Below are 17,094 nucleotides of genomic sequence, written 5' to 3' on the forward strand. Positions count from 1 at the left end.
AGTTGAAGTTCCCTTCAAGTTGTTTTTGCTGTCACGTCTCGCTCCCCAAACGGCGCTTGTTACTAACACCTTATTTGTTGTTTTCATGACAAAACCCAGGTTTAGATCCCGCTGGCCCGCATTTTAACAAGGCGAAGAAAGAGTATCGCCTGGACAAAAATGATGCGACATTTGTGGACGTCATACACACTGATGCGGGGTTTGCTGGAACCACTTTGAACATGGGTGACGCCGATTTTTACCCGAATGGTGGTCATAAACAGCCTGGCTGTTCATTCTTCAATATTTTTAAAGGTACGTTTGTAGTTATTTTAGGGGTTGAAGCGATGTATAAAATTTCCCCAGGTTGAATGAGTCATTACGAATCCGAGACTCTAATCCGTTTCGATTTGGCTTATCGACCTGGCTTGGGAGCGTTTCAGAAGGTAGTGGAGACATAGGGTCGATTATTAAAACATAGTTTAGACAATGTTTAACAAAACCGTGTTCTAAGCCATTTTCAATATTGCCAACAATCATATCCAAATATTATCTGCTGCTGATGGTAACAAGAAGGTTTGCATTCCAGACTAGACAGCAATTTATCTACTTAAAATATACCGCTTATAAATAGATTTGGAGGTCCACTAATTGTCTTAAGCCGCGGCCTAAGTTAGACTTTGTTTAAATAACTGGCCCATAAAGTTTAAGTCAGCGAGCAACATACCCGTTTGTGATACAGGGTAATGTGACGATGGATGAGTGTAGCAGTTTGCGGCTCATTTACTAACTCTTTTGAGAGATCTCTTTGCTATCGTGCCAAAGTCTTGGGCGTGTTGTAGAGCGCTGAAAGTCTCGAGCTTAAAATAGGACACGGCATGTAGATCTCTACTTTTGTTGTTAGCAATGTTCTCATATGGATGTGTTCTTTGTAATCTGAATTAACGCGTTCTAATTTTCTTAAAAAGACTGCCGAGTCTTCCTTAAGATGGTTGCGATACAATTTTTAGTCAATGGAACCTATACCGAACTTTTTTTGCGTGATCTTTCAGGCCCAGAAAGTCAATGATGTATTCGCTTGAATTCTTAAGGCGAACGTTATACCGCTCTACGGGCTTTCCTAATCCCGTGCAATTTGGCTCAACTCTAACTCATAGGCCCTAGTCGCTAAGCCAAATCGAAACAAGTGTGGCACGAGGAATTAGAGTCAATCCTTTATCGATGGATCTCGACGGAAAAGAGTGTTTTTATTAAGGAATAATTCCCTCGCCAAGTTTATGGTCCCCTGAAACCTACAATGGATGTGTTGATTTTGATGCGATTGGAGTCATTGGAAGGAATTTATGGCCGTTTTTCGTCAATGGATTCGGTCGCTTTCTCTTTTGCACTCTCCTACCTTGGAATTGCGAGAAGCACTAGCCGTACTCCTCTCGTGTTATTAAAACTTCCCAAGTCCTTACATCACTCAGTAATGCACTCGAACAAGAACGGAGTACAATAAAACTGGATTGGTGTGGACGGTTTTGATAAAAAAAAAAAAGATAGAGGATGATGGTTATTTCGTGTTGTTGTTTTGCAGAGTACGACAAACTGGCACGTGCAGCACGATTATTTCCGAATCCTCTTTCAACCAATAATATCATTGGCTTTTGTAGTTGTTGTTGCCGTAGCCGTCTTCCTTTCTTGCAATCAAGTATATAATTTTCTCAACAGATCCTGGGGATACTTTAGCGTGTGACCACATGAGAGCTCCTGACTACTACATTGCCACTGTGAAAGGACCATGCCAGTGGATAGCGTATCCATGCCACAGTTACAAAAACGTTCGGGTTGGGAAGTGTTTGCAGTGTCAACCAGACGGATGCTCGCGTATGGGATACTATGCAGATCCCAGTAAAAGTGGGAAATTCTACTTAAACACAAACAAAAAGAAACCTTTTTGCGGTAAGTATTCGTAAGTATTCGGAGTTCTGGCAGCATTCGAAAAAGTGTATTCCACATGATCCTGTTGCTAATAAGCAACAATAAGTTGTTAATAAGCATGGATGAGGTTTCAGGTTCTTCACTGCCGTTATCACTTTAGCGGAATAGGTATTTTCTCTTTTAAGCAGTCCAACATTCGGGGCCTTTGAAAAAGTGAAGAGAAAGCGCTGCTATTTTTATGGCATCTCAACATCTTTAGACGTCTTTGTACGCTGGGAAAAGGACGACAAACCCTTGTCTTTGTGTCACCTTACATAAAAGTTAAGTCTCTGCTTACGAGCCAGAAGGCTCATCAGGCCGGCACTTATCTCCGGTCTCATTATCATGAGGCGACTAGGAGTATTTCTACTCCCCCCTGGATGGGATGCTGGTCCATCGCAAAGTTACCCCCAGCATTTCGCCGGTAACCATTTATACACCTGGGTGGAGAGAGGCACCGTGAGACTAAAGTGTCTTGCCCAAAGAACACAACACAATGTCCCCAACCAGGACTCGAACCCGGACCACTCGATCCGGAGTCGAGCACTAACCATGAGGCCACCGCGCCTCCCGCCTTACATGTTGGACCACAATCCACGAGTTCAGTAAAGGATGGAATCCCCGCTTTTCGGAGAGAGTAGAGCATACGGTAACCGTTAAGGTTGGTTATGTTGTTAAGCCCTGTCTGTTGCCGATCAGCCTCATCAACTAAGGACGACGGGATAGAACACATCCCCTGCCCCATGATAGCTTTTTTTCCGATCTTAAGACAACAACGAAACCTTCCCCAAATGTCCAATACACTCAACTATACTCCAGTCGTCAAATCTAGATTCCACTGGAATCACGTAGCAATAGCAATCGCATAAAAACATTAGACAGTCATTTGAAAGTCGTTTTATAAGACCCAGCAATTTTCAATCTTAATAACACCAACCGTTGTGCGAAAAAAATGTTAATGGGAATAACTTCAGAACTAAAGAATTAAAGGTTAACAGAATTTGAACCAATTCACTGGAAAATGAATACAATGACTTTGTCGTGAATTTTCTATGACAAAAATTTGTTCAAAAATCAAAAGTCTACGTTAACTGCCCACACCAGGGTTACTGCTTAGTATATGGCTAGAAATCGTCTTCTCACTTTTTCCTCCGGCCGCGCTTCAGCTATTTGATGAGGGCCAGTCTCGTGCTTCTCAAGTTGCCTGCTTCATGCCCAAAAGAATTCTGGGTAATTCTGCCATTCCATAGCTTTTTTTGTGTCGGGCCACCCAGTCCTACCAGCAAAACACAGCAGCGATTGAACTTTTTAGCTTTCAAAACTTCCCAAATTGTATCGGTAGGTACTGGAATTCGTCCACAGAAAGGCCAGAGAGACAACTTCATTCGTGAACCGCCATGTTTACAACAGAGCATTTTAGGCGTCCCAGTCTACGTGAAACCATCTCTCACCTCTGGATCGAAAAGACCAGACACGAACGGTTCTTACGTTACGTTTATGCCTGTGGAATCAACTGAAATGTCAATGACTCTTTGTAAAGACCAGCATCTGTTTTTGGTATGCTAAGTATCGGAAAGCAAGAACATTTACGCATGCGCGGACGGAATGTTTGAGCAAGAGAGAAAAACGCAGTGCCTCCAGACCCGGCGCTGAAGCGTCGTACCAAACGAGTCATCCCGGGATTTCGGCCCGTGCGATCGCTTTTGTACGCAGTTGGCCCTTTGCTGCTTTCTGCTACCGACCTTGCCTCCCGGTACGGCATTGAGGGAGAGATATGTCGGCCCCTAAACCATATGTGACAAATCCCACGCCTACTCACAGCTCCGAACCGCCCTTGCCAATTTAACGTAAAAATTCGATGGCTTAAATATACAAGGGAAAAGTCATTTTATCTGACATGTGGTAAGCACTGAAGGTCGCAGATTTCAAAGTGTGCGCACGCGCCCTACTAAAGGTAACATACATACATACATAAACTTTATTTGGTCTCGAATTTCACAATAACTACAAGAGCTAATATCTTCGAGACATTAAATTTACAGCTAAAATACCTAGCATATACATCTAGATACATAATATTTAAACATATACTAATTAAAAAGAAAAGCCGCTGTACAAAATGCGGCCCTGGAATCTCTTTTGAAACCAGTAAACTAAGTGGTACGGATAAAATCAGGTAGCGCATTCCGCAACTTAGCTGATACGTAAGAAAAAAAGAACTAAGAAACATAACTGGTTGATCTAGGTTGATTTAGAATCCATGTTCTTTTTTTTTTTTTTTTTTTTTTTTTCAGATAAAAGGCCTTAGACGAACCAGAGGATTTAAGCCTCGATAAAGCTGACAGCAGTAAAATAGGAAAAACAATAAAATCATTGTCGTAAAAAAGGTTGCTGTTATTCATTGTGGTGAAGTACAATAATAAGAAAGTATTCTAGTTGGTCTCACGATGTGGTCATTGGTTAAGAGCGAGTTTCAATTGAGTGTCGTAAAACCAAAACCAAAGTAATTCCTTTGACCATTCAAAAAGGAAAGAGACAATCCAGTAAACCAATCAGCGGATATCGGGAAGTAACTCTGACTGTTTGATGCATGTCATGATGGCCTTTATGGGAAACAAAATCCTACAATATCAGTCAAGAAAAAAGGAAAGGAAAGGAAAGGAACTTTATTTCATTTTAAAGCGCGTTTACACGACAGAGGGAGAAGTGGAACGGTTCCAATCATTTTTGTAAAGAAACAGTGAACTTTTATCCGTCCCGCTACGGGACCATAGGCCCCTATAGTCCCGTAGCGGAACGGATAAGAGTTCAATGTTCCTTCACAAAAATGATTGGAACTGTTCCACTTTTTTTTCGGACCAGTGCCACTTTTCCTCTGTCGTGTAAACGCGCCTTAAGTGCCTAGTCGTTCTAGCGCTGGAGCACTAACTGGGGACACTGTAAACTGACATTAACAATAAGTAAATCAAGTCAAATGTTGATTTTTGAGGAGAGGGGACACCGGAGTATCTCGAGATGCGCAGAACGTATGCGCAATAACAATAGTAGGCACCGTCCTTAAGTGAAGTTCTTTTTTTTTTTATGTAACCATCGTTAATCTCACTCAGTTTCAATATTGTGGTATACGTATGATATTCACAAATTACATTTCCTTCTGAATTATCAACCTTTTCATGCGCCAGTAAGCTCACCAAATCATTTTTTTATATGTATATGTTGACACAGACTATTCAAACCAAAAAAATATCATTCATTAAGACAGCTACCACAAGATATTTTCAATACTGAGTCTGATTCCTTTTACGCCCTACTATATTTGATAAAGCATTGACTAAAATATTTGACTCTTGTGATCGTCTGTAGTAATATGCGAATAGTAGTGGTAAATAGCCACTGTGACGGCAAGACTCGCGATCGACAACTTCAGTTGACGAGTGTGCTCAGTAAAGTCGGTCAAGTTTGATCTAAACCCGAGTTTTGGGGGGTCTTGAACGTGGAGAACCGAGAGGCCAATTGTAAATGTGGAAGGAGGAACGGAGAATCTCTGAAATGAGGAAGACAAGATTAGGAAAATGATGTCCAGTATAGATAACCGGAAGCCAATTAGTCGTATCAGAGTTGAGTCAACACGGCTGAATTTAAGTTTCTTTTGGCTTTTGCCTGGTAAGCATCGAAAAAACCCAGCAAAGTTTGGTCTGCTTCAATTCAACTTGAAGAAGTACAACTTTTAGCTGAGTGAAATGCATGTGAAATATAAAAACGATATCTTCAATGAGCGCGATGGCAATATGATTTTTTTAGTAAACAACGAAAATCCTAGTATTTATATAATAGTTAACAATTATTCGCCGGAGTCGGGCTTTGCGGTTATTTTGGAAAGGTGTCGAAAATTAAGAATTTTCGAGATTTTGCCCTTACCTGACTAAAAATGGCCGATTTTCTAGGCTAATTTCCGAAAGTTAAAAGACCTAGGAATTACGAGTCGCCTAATAGCCTAATTGGTAGGGATCGGTAGGGATTGGTAGGGATGTAGTTAACTATGATATGTTGAGGATTCTTCTCGATCGTGCCACTCGATTGAAATTTTGTGCAAAATACCAAGAACTAGACGCCGAATAAGAAAGGTCAGAAACGTTACAAGTTCACAATTTTGTTTGTCGTAAACAAGGCCCACGGTTCCCGAGGTCACAGCATGTGATAGGAAAAACACATGGAAAAAGTCGTGGCATTTGCTTCATTTAAGGTAATCCAAAGAATCTAGAAAAAAATTGTGTTTAGATCTTCGGAACTTAAGAACATGGAACACCACTAAAATCAGGAATCAGCTGGTTTGATCATGAATCCGGAATCTCTTGACTGACTGCTTGTGCTTACTTTTCATTCGACTAAACTATGATCGATAAATAAATAATCACTTATTCCAAAAGTCTAAGACTTAGAGAAATCGACAAGTAGTTGTTGTTAGATTTCTAATATTCCAGCTTAAAATCAAAATTGTAATTATGGACTTGCAATTGTGACAGAATAGAAGATACTACGCATACTCGGCGAAGAGAGAAGACATTCTTATAGATGGTCTGAGGGAGCAAAAATTCAGAAAATAGATATTATATAACTCATTCACGGCTCCTCTGTACATGGAATGAGCAACTCATAGTTGAGCACAGAGATGAAGGATGGATTCGAATGGGTGAATAACTAAAACTTTAGCGAGTGCTAATACAGAAGTAAAATCCACACAGGGAGTTTACTCAAGAACTGAGACCATGCAAAGCGTAGTTGAGTATAAACATATTTTGTTTTTATTGGCCGGCGGAAATGAAAACACAATTAGTTAAACTGGTTTAATTGGTGTGAACACGTTGCAAGCTTTACATAACATGTTCACCATCCCCTAATTGAGCTTTTCTTTCCTATGGAAAGTTGTATCTCCTCTTTTGACCAAGTTTCAGAAGTAGTTCGTTTTTTTGTGTGTTTGTTTTTCAAGGATCTTTTCAACGTTCAGCCTGTTACAAAAAGTATGGTTGTTTCAACAACACTGCAGATCCTTGGCGGTTGCCACAGAGCCCGTCTAAGATAAATACAACGTTTTACCTGTTCACAAGGCAAAACCGGGAAATCCCTCAAACTATTGACGATGAAAACACAAGTAAGCTGACCGCTTCTAATTACAACATCCTGTGCCATGAAACAATTTTCGTTGCTCATGGGTTTAAAGGTAAGTTTTTTTTTTTGTTTTCTTTTTGTTTTGTTTTTTGTTTTTTAAGAGCCACTACTCAGCTATAAAAACTACATACAACCCATAATTCCTAGACTCGCTCTGACGAAGGGGTAACTCTCGAAAAGTCAGCTTTTAGAATCATTGTACGGTGGTCAATTGACATTATCAACTCCGTTGTGCTACCTCCCACCGACGCAGCACCACAGTTTCTTTAGGAACTAACCCCTTTTATCATTCACAACACTTTTGTTGTAACTTTTTGGTTACTCAAAGTGCTAGGATGTGTTTACTGTGCTTTAGGCATTCAGGTAAAAAATAAAATAATAAGAAAAAAATAAATATTTCCGATTTGCTCATTTTTTTAGCTAAAAGAAAAAGCCAAACAATGATCTATCATGGGTGGAAATCTTTATTTACATATTTATAAAATACCTCCCATACGTTATTTAAAGCCCACCTCTTTTCGGTCGTGTTTCAGCCGTTCAAATTCTCTGGGGAGCAGGGGATGGCGCAGTGGTGAGAGCACAAGCCTCCCACCAATGTGGCCCGGGTTCGATTCCCATACTCGGCGTCATATGTGGGTTGAGTTTGTTGGATCTCTACTCTGCACTGAGAGGTTTTCTCCGGGTACTCCGGTTTCCCCTCTTCCCAAAAACCAACATTTGACTTGATTTGCGTTAATTCTTAATTTCAGTTTACAGTATTCCCAATTAGTGCTCCAGCGCTAGAACGACTAGACTCTTAAAAAAAGTTGCTTTCCTTATTCCCTTTTTATCTTAAAGGCAGCGTATAAAGGCATGACGAGGTTTTTGTTATTTTATTACTTACTGTCTCTTGTCTCAGTGTCGCCGAAAGTCCATGGATGAAGCCAAGGGAGGACGCGTTACTAGATGCGGTAGACTGCAATGTGATTTTGGTTGACTGGTCTAAGGGTGCAGCTACATTTTATTTCCAAGCGGCGGAAAACACTCGACTCATTGGTAGACAGATTGCTGTTCTTGCAATGTTCCTGATTTCCAGGAACAATGGTGGTCCCAGTTTGGGAGAGCGTTTCTACATCGTGGGCTTTAGCCTTGGGGTGCACGTTGCTGGATATGCTGGGAGGTATTTGAAGGAGAATCACGTTACACTTGGACGAATAACTGGTATGAGTAAATAAATTATTTTAAGGTTGCACCTGAATAGCCTGGCTTCTGAATGAGAGCGAAGCTATCCGTACGTTTGTTCCGGTATAAGCCTTTAGAACATAAATGCAAATTAATTCATTTGAAACAAATCATTGCAAGTCAAAATTGCAAAAGGCTATCATACCATTTTACTCTAGTACTGTACTTGTAGACAAAACTTTTTTTAGCGTTTTCCTGCTTAATATATGAAAAATACGTTTTCTCTCCCGTCCTCTTTTTAAGCATGATCTTCGCGGAAAGTACCTTCTCTCCCTCAATAAACCTAGATCAACCAGTTCTATTTCTTAGTTCTTTTTTCTTACGTATCAGCTAAGTTGCGGAATGCGCTACCTGATTTTATCCGTACCAATGAGTTTACTGGTTTCAATAGAGAATCCAGGGCCGCATTTTGTACAGCGGCTTTTCTTTATAATATAATTAGTATATCTTTAAATATTATGTATTTAGTATGTATCTGTACATGCTATGTATTTTAGCTGTAAATGTAATGTCTCGAAGATATTTATTTAGCTCTTGTAGTTAGTCTGCAATTCTAGATTAAATAAAGTTTATGCATGCATGTATGTATGTTAAGTTTAGAAGGGCGCGTGCGCACACTTTGTAAGCTGTGACCTTCAGTGCTTACCACATGTCAGATAAAATGACTTTTCCCTTGTATATTTAAGCCATCGAATTCTTACGTTAAATTGACAAGGGCGGTTTGGAGCTGTGAGTAGGCGTGGGATGTGTCACATATGGTTTAGGGGTCGACATATCTCTCCCTGAAAGCCGTACCGGGAGGCAAGGTCGGTAGCAGAAAGGAGCGAAGGGCCAACTGCGTCCAAAAGCGATCGCACGGGCCGAAATCCCGGGATGACTCGTTTGGTACGACGCTCCAGCGCCGGTGTCTGGAGGAACTGCGTTTTCTCTCTTGCGTAAACATTCCGTACGCGCATGCGTAAACGTTCTGGCTCGCCTATACGTAGCCTACCAAAAAAAAAATAATAATAATATTAATAAGATGCTCGTTCAGTTATAAGGAATTGACATTTCAGTTAAACAGATCCTTCAGGCATAAACTGGTAAGGTACGAAACGCGCGTGACTGGTCTTCTCGAGCCAGAGGTGAGAGATGGTTTCACGCAGCCTGTACCCCTAAAATGCTCTGTTGTAAACATGGCGCTTCACGAGTGAAGTTGTCTCTCTGGCCTTTCTGTGGACGAATTCCAGAATCTACCGATACAATTTGGGCAAGTTTTGAATGCTAAAAACTATAAAAAAATCATAAATACACATATAAAAAAATCTATGAGATGACAATCGGGTGTCTTCCCTTGTCATGGAATGGCAGAATTACCCAGAATTCTCTTGGCCATGAAGGAGGCAACTTGAGAAGCACGAGACTGGCCCTCATCAAATGGCTGAAGCGCGGCCGGAGTAAAAAGTGAGAGGACGATTTCTAGCCAGATACTAAGCAGTAACCCTGGTGTGTGCAGTTAACGTAAACTTTTGATTTCTGAACAAATTTTTGTCATGGAAAATTCACGACAAAAAAAAAATTGGGCTTTTTTCGCTGTGATCCTCGTGTCAAAGGAACAGTATAATGTAAATAGGAGAATAACCAGATTTATATTTGCAGATTACCTGTTCTCTTACTACTAAAGTCAAACACTACATCTCTAGTATGCAATAAGCGCATTCAAACTCTCCTCATATTACTTTATAAAAGTATGATGTTTTTTCCCAGTTTCCTGCTCATCTGAAAAATACGTTTTCTCTCCCGTACTCTTTTTAGGCACGATCTTCGCGAAAATTAAGTTCTGTCCCTCAATAAACCTAGATCAACCAGTTATGTTTCTTAGTTCTTTCTTCTTACGTATCAGCTAAGTAAAGGAATGCGCTACCTGATTTTATCTGTACCACTGAGTTTTTTGGTTTCAAAAGATAATCCAGGGCCGCATTTTGTACAGTGGCTTTTCTTTTTAATTCTTATATCTTTAAATATTATGTATTCAGTATGTATCTGTATATGTGATGTATTTGTAAATGTAAATGTAATTTCTTGAAGATATTAGCTCTTGTAGTTGTTCTGAAATTCGAGATGAAATGCATGTAAGTATATTACTTTATTAGGGCGCCTGCGCACACTTTGTAATCTGCGACCTTTAGTGCTTACCACATGTCAGGTAAAAGACTTTTCCCTTGTATATTTAAGCCATCGAATTCTTACGTTAAATTGACAAGGGCGGTTTGGAGCTGTGAGTAGGCGTGGGATTTGTCACATATGGTTTAGGGGCCGACATATCTCTCCCTCAATGCCGTACCGGGAGGCAAGGTCGGTAGCAGAAAGCAGCGAAGGGCCAACTGCGTCCAAAAGCGATCGCACGGGCCGAAATCCCGGGATGACTCGTTTGGTACGACGCTCCAGCGCCGGTGTCTGGAGGTACTGCGTTTTTCTCTCTTGTTCAAACATTCCGTCGGCGCATGCGTAAATGTTTATTTGTCACGGAATGGCAGAATTACCCAGAATTCTTTTGGGCAAGAAGGAGGCAACTTGAGAAGCTCGAGACTGGCCCTCATCAAATGGCTAAAGCGCGGCCAGGGTAAAAAGTGAGAAGACGATTTCTAGCCAGATACTAAGCAGTAACCCTGGTGTGTGCAATTAACGTAGACTTTTGATTTCTGAACAAATTTTTGTCATAGAAAATTCACGATAAATTTTTGTTTTTTTTTCGCTGTGATTCTCGTATCAAAGGAACGGTATAATGTAAATAAGAGAATAACCAGATTTATATTGCAGAGGCTGGCAATTAACCAGTTTGGGGGTTTGTTATTGCAAAAAAAAAAAAAACAAATTGACATCAGCCCGCTGCTTGTAATTTCCATAGTCACTTTGACAATGTTATGACTCAACTTATCATCAGTAAGAGGACAGACGCATAAAAAAAATAATAACTGACACCAATTTGTTAAATCTCAAAGTGAAGAAGGAGTTAATTTCAAAATCACTTTTTTTTTTGTACGTGCACTTTCGAACGCATATGCTTTAAATGTTATACCCTGCGGTTTAACGTTGTCTTTGCTTTCCCGCCTCTCCCCCCCCCCCCCCCAACAGCGCTCTTACTCACCTTGTTTGTTATCATTATGAGAAAAACCAGGTTTAGATCCCTCTGGCCCGCATTTTCACAAGGCGAAGGAAGAGTATCGCCTCGACATTTGTGGACGTCATACACACTGATACGGGGTTTTGCTGGCACTACTTTGAACATGAGTGACGCCGATTTTTACCCGAATGGTGGTAAAACACAGCTAGGCTGTCCATTCTTCAGTATTAAAGGTACGTTTGAAGTCGTTTAGGAGTCTAAGCGATGTATAACATTTCCCCAGGCTAAAGGCGATCTCAAAGCTTAAGGGAACCACCGCTCTGACTATAATTTATAATTTTAAAGCCAACAGAATACTCTAAAATCCAAGGGTAAACAAAGTATTATTATTATTATGCCAACCAATAATATCATTGCTTTCTGTAATTGGCGATGCCGTAGACGTCGTCACTTCTTAGACTCCCTAATATGTTTTTTTTCAACGTATCAAATCATATTTGGTAAGATCCGTGCTACACGTGCAACACCATAATTTATGTTCTTTTAGCCAATGATATCATTGTTTTGAGGCATTGTTGTTGGCGTCGACGTCGTCGTTTCATAAGGAAGTTAAAAATCTTCGACCGCGACGGTCGACGAAAACGTTACCTCAAAATACGACTTTGCTTGATCACGAGTCTTTCGCGCGAGTATTCAGTCTCTCTCACGTCCTACAATATGGGCGAAGTATCCTGAAAATAAACTGGTACGAGCACTTTCAGAGTGGAAATAGAGAATGAAAGATCCTCTGTTGCATCCTAACGTTGTTGTCAAAACTGCAAATTTGGTGATTTCGCTTCGACGTTATGCAAAGGAACGCTAACATACTTGCTCAAATCCGTACTGAAATGTACTGAAATGCGTCCGCACTTGTAACATGGTTTTTTTTTTCCTTTTTTGAACCAATAACATTAACGCTTTCTGGTTTTCCTGCTTCAGCAGCTGTCGTTGTTTCTCAAACTCTAGCATAATTATATAGAGGATATTACACGGCCGCGCGGAGATAAGAAATTTCTTTTCGAGTGTTGAAAAATATTTCACTTGTTCGCTGCTTACGTGCGCTCATTCGTGAAATATTTTTCAACACAAGATGAAAAATTTCGCCTCTCCAAGCTGCCATGTAATTTATTTATCATATGAACACCAATAAAATAAAAAATCATTTCACGAAAGGCACGCTTTTCACATGCAACCATAGCAACAATGATCTTTTCACGTGTGCAAAATAACATGTGTTTTCGTGTGAAAGCTCATTTGGTATTTCATTGATGTTTATATAACAAATATATTTTTCAACGGATCCTGTGGGTTCTTTAGCATGCGACCATCTAAGAGCTCCTGATTACTACATTGCCACTGTAAAAGGACTATACGACTGGACAGCGTATCCTTGAGAAAGTTACAAAGTCTTCCAAGGTGGAAAGTGTTTGCAGTGTGAACCAGATGGATGCTCACGTATGGGATACTATGCAGAATCGAGCAAAACTGGAAACTTCTACTTAAACACAAACAAGAAGAAACCATTTTGTGGTAAGCAATTTTGTAATCATCGGGGTTTTTGGCAGCATTCGAAGAAGTGTATTCCACATCTCGTTGCCCCTATATGAGCATGCAGCCTCTGAAGGTTTGTTATTCACTGCCGTCTGGAGCTCATCAAGGATAGCTTCTATCTCAACTAATTCCTTGAGTCAACCTTTTCCGAGTAAATTTTCTATTCAGGCATGGGTTTTTTCCCGCGAAAAGTATCATATTTTCCGCGACTCTGAGATAGCTTTGTTTTAATTGGCTTTTACAGCAATGGGCGTGCTAAATCTCCCTAGTGTCATTTCGTCTTCCAACACTCCAACATTTAGTTCCTTTTGGAGAACTGAGAAGAAATTGCTGCCATTGTTATGGCATCTGAAAATTGTTAGAAATATTTGAGTTCTGGGAAAAGGACGACACACCCTTGCCTGTGTGTTACCGTAGATGCTGGACCGCAATGCAACCCCTACTTTTTGTAGAGAGTACAGCATACCGAAACCATTTGTTAAGTTTGTTAATCTCTGTCTGTTGGAGATCAACCTCGTTAAGAGAGGATGAAGGGCCAGGAGAGAACATACTCCCATGCTCCATATTTTTTTTCAATCTATTTTAAGTTGCCTCAAACCAGTTTCAACACTTTAAAGAAACACTCTCTTTAGAGGTGATAGCACTTCACACTATATCACATAACAGCAATGTTATGGTACCATATGGAACACCGATTATTCCAAACGAGATGCAGTCATTATGTTGACGTAATAAGTTACCTTTGCAACGGGAAAGGCCAGCAAAAACGCCCTATATTTTGGCTTCAGCTGCACATATCTCAAAAGCAAACTCGCTGACCCTCATTTTTTATTGCTGTAAAGGGATCAGAAGGCCAAGATGAAACTTTGTACAAAGTTTTAAAAAATATTCTGTAATGCAGCATCAGAGCTACCTTAAAAAAAACACACAGTTAAGGTGGCTCTGAATTCACCATACAGAATCTTTTAAAACTTTGCAGAAAAGTGTCGTCTTGGCCTTCTCATCCCTTTCTACCAAAATAAAAAAAATGGGGTTACCGAGTTTGTTTTGAGATATGAGCAATTAAAGACAAAATAAAGGTTGTTATTAGTGGGCTTTTCCGTTGCCACGGTGACTAATTACGTCACAATAATAACCCCGTCTTGTTGAGCAGTAATTGGTGTTTCCTGTGATCATGATGATGCATGATGCAGCGTTTTAATGCCAAACCTTCTAATCACAACGTTACTTGAAAGCTGGTTTGAGGCCACCTTAAGCTTTGCGCCGTGCTGTGAAAGTTATTTTGGTCTCGTGCCCATGGTAGCGTAGACAATGTTATCCAAGTAGGAGCCTGTAGCCGCTCATCATGATCACGGTCTAAACTTAGATTGGAAAGAAATCATTGGAAGAGGCCCATATATGGTGAATGTGTTGTCTCCTCTCGTCCCCAGTCTCTTTCCCTGCTAAAAGAGGTCTATCTTCTTTTTCTGCCATGGGTCGAAATTCACCTTTGCCGCAATCACCTTTCCTGACCTTGAAAGAGACTGTTCAAAACGCATGTCTCATGATATGTTTTCTGACTGTGATTTGTCCCCGCTGTGTCTTGCGCATTCCGTTTTCACGTGAGGATTCGATCGCTAAGTAACCGCCGTGTATGCTCAACACAGTGAAGGTTTGACACATCTCTTTTCCCGTACTCGTCAGCCAAGCTAACGCAAAAGAACTGAGACCTCTGCTGGCAGGAAAGCGCTCTCTTGGCCTCGTAATAGACTGAGCGCATATTTCCTTTACTTGAGCCTCCCTAGATGCATTATTTAAAGCCAGAAGTCCTTTTTGGAGGTTTCGTTTTGACTCACTAGACAAAGCGGAAATCTCAGACTTGATGATAGGGATTGTTCCTAAAGGAAGTTTGGTGCTTCATTGGTGGGTCGATAAAGGGAAATTAGCTACCGTAAAAATGATTTGTAGGCTGCCGTTTCGAGTCAAACTCGTTCTCAGGTCTTTTCTTCCGACAACCCCGTTTTCGGCGGAGAAATGCCCTGGGAACTGGTTTCCGTTTTTAGCTTTTCATAGAATCAGAACTTGAACTGACAAATTCGTAAAAATTCCATTTAAATTTCTCAAAGCGCGGGGAAAATCGCACGTGCGAGTCGCGATTTGTGTTGTTTTCCTTCATAAACTTGCGCGAGGTTTTTAAAGCAATCATTAGTACTAAGTGTAGTAATTACTTTCGAAAGTCATTTGAAAATCGTTTGATAAGACCCAGCAATTTTTCAACCTTAGTAACTTAAACCATTATGCGAAAAAAATCTCAATCTGAACAACGTCAGGACTAAGGTTAACAGAATTTGAACGAATTCACTGAAGATGAATACAATGAAATTATATTTACATTTTTTTTTTAACTTGCAGATGAGAGACCTTAGACGAACCAGAAGACTTTAGCTTCGTTCAAGCTGGCGGCAGTAGAAGGGGATTGAGGGGGTTGCGGGGTGGGGGAGGGGGGAGAGGATATTACAAGCCCCTCTATTAAAAAAAAAAATAAGGAATTTAAGAAATGACGATGCTTGGCTACGGCTACGGCAGCCACAACGCGGCAAAAGATCATTACACATAGACTTTTTGGTAAATTGTGCCCAAAATTTCAAAGATAGCTCATTATCCAATGCAGTTTCAATATTGGCTTATAGGTTAGAAAACGATTGGCTAATGCTAATGAAAGAAAGATTACCCTATTCAAAACGACTCTTTCCAACGGGATGGAAAGAAATGGATAGGGCAAAGTTATCTTTCGTAATGAACTTTGCGTTGCATTTGCCGTTCCCATGCCTGGCTTGAAATGAATATACCAATTTGTCGTCTTCTAACTTTAATTTTTGAAGCAAGCTCGGTTATTGCTTATATTTATTATTAAAGTTTGGACCTCGGATATTGCGTTACTATTTTTTTTTTTTGTTCACGGAGTCTCGGTTATCTGAAACTGATCTTGACTTGGCTTAAGTTCGAACTCGTAGAGCGGTAAGGTAGCATACCATGAAATATGTAGTCTCACTGAGTTAAGAGAGGATCTTATTGTCTTAAATCAGTAACTAATAACTGAATGCTCTCCTGAATCCAGCGATCAATATGATTGTGAACTCCATTGCCCAAGAAAATATCAAATTAGGCAGAAGTGTCACGGAAATTTCGAAGCTCTTAATATATCCCTCTTAAACTTAAAATTAAACCGAGTTCCGAAATGTCACATTTTCGCTATTAATTAGAGCAAAATACAATTTTTCTAAGTGACCAACCACTCGAACTTGACCCTTCATGACTCGGCGAACGTTGGCAAAATGATTCGAAATTCTTTCAATAGACCTTGTTATTAGAAGGATTCGCACTACAACACTTATTGCTCAACGAGATGGAGACATTTTTCTGACGTAAACAGTTACCATGGAAACAGGAAAGATTCGCAAAAACACCCTATATTTTGGCTTTAGTTTCAATAGGAGAAGAAAACAAACCGCGGTTACAAACATTTTCATTTTATACTTGACGTTTCGTATGTTGCAGCATACATCATCAGAAGTGACGGTTAAAACTGTTACACAGAATTTTAAACACTAGAGCGAGGAACTGGTGACTAGTTAAAACGTGTGAAAACAAAATCGTAACTTCCGGTAGACGAATCGTCTATAAAACTTTCGGCACAGTTTAAAAAATTCTGTCAAACAGATTCAGAACCACCTTAAATTTTCAATTATTTAAGGTGACTCTAAATCTGCTCCACAAATTTTGTTTTTAACTTTGCAGAAAATTTCATTCTGGCATGCTGATCACATTTTAGAAATAAAAAAATGGGGCTCGCAGAGTTCGTTTTTGAGATATGAGCAGCTAAAGCCAAAACATAAGGTGCTTTTGCAGGGCTTTCCTGTTGCCACGGTAACTTTTTACGTCACAAAAATGAACAAATCTTTTCAGCAATAGTCGGTGTTTGATATGATACCATAACATCATTGATGTTAAGTGATAAAGTGCTGTAGTGTCAATCCTTCTAATAAGAACGTTCCTTTCAAGAGTTGAAGCTGGTTTGAGCCACCTTAAATTGC

The 17,094-nt window shown here is 40.1% G+C and overlaps 1 protein-coding gene across 2 annotated transcripts in view; it reads left to right on the forward strand.

Moving 5' to 3' along the window:
• The window catches only part of LOC138025050 (inactive pancreatic lipase-related protein 1-like), a 12,953-nt gene extending 8,568 nt beyond the window's left edge, over positions 1-4,385 (forward strand). For both annotated transcript variants that reach the window (XM_068872302.1, XM_068872301.1), the window contains 3 exons: positions 100-294; positions 1,693-1,923; positions 4,236-4,385. In XM_068872302.1, the coding sequence (XP_068728403.1) occupies positions 100-294; positions 1,693-1,923; positions 4,236-4,249 (440 nt within the window). In that variant the 3' untranslated portion in view covers positions 4,250-4,385. The remainder of the gene's footprint in view (positions 1-99; positions 295-1,692; positions 1,924-4,235) is intronic.
• Positions 4,386-17,094: the final 12,709 nt, after the last annotated feature.

Source organism: Montipora capricornis, chromosome 11, assembly GCF_036669925.1.
Source record: "Montipora capricornis isolate CH-2021 chromosome 11, ASM3666992v2, whole genome shotgun sequence".
Lineage (NCBI taxonomy): Eukaryota > Metazoa > Cnidaria > Anthozoa > Scleractinia > Acroporidae > Montipora > Montipora capricornis.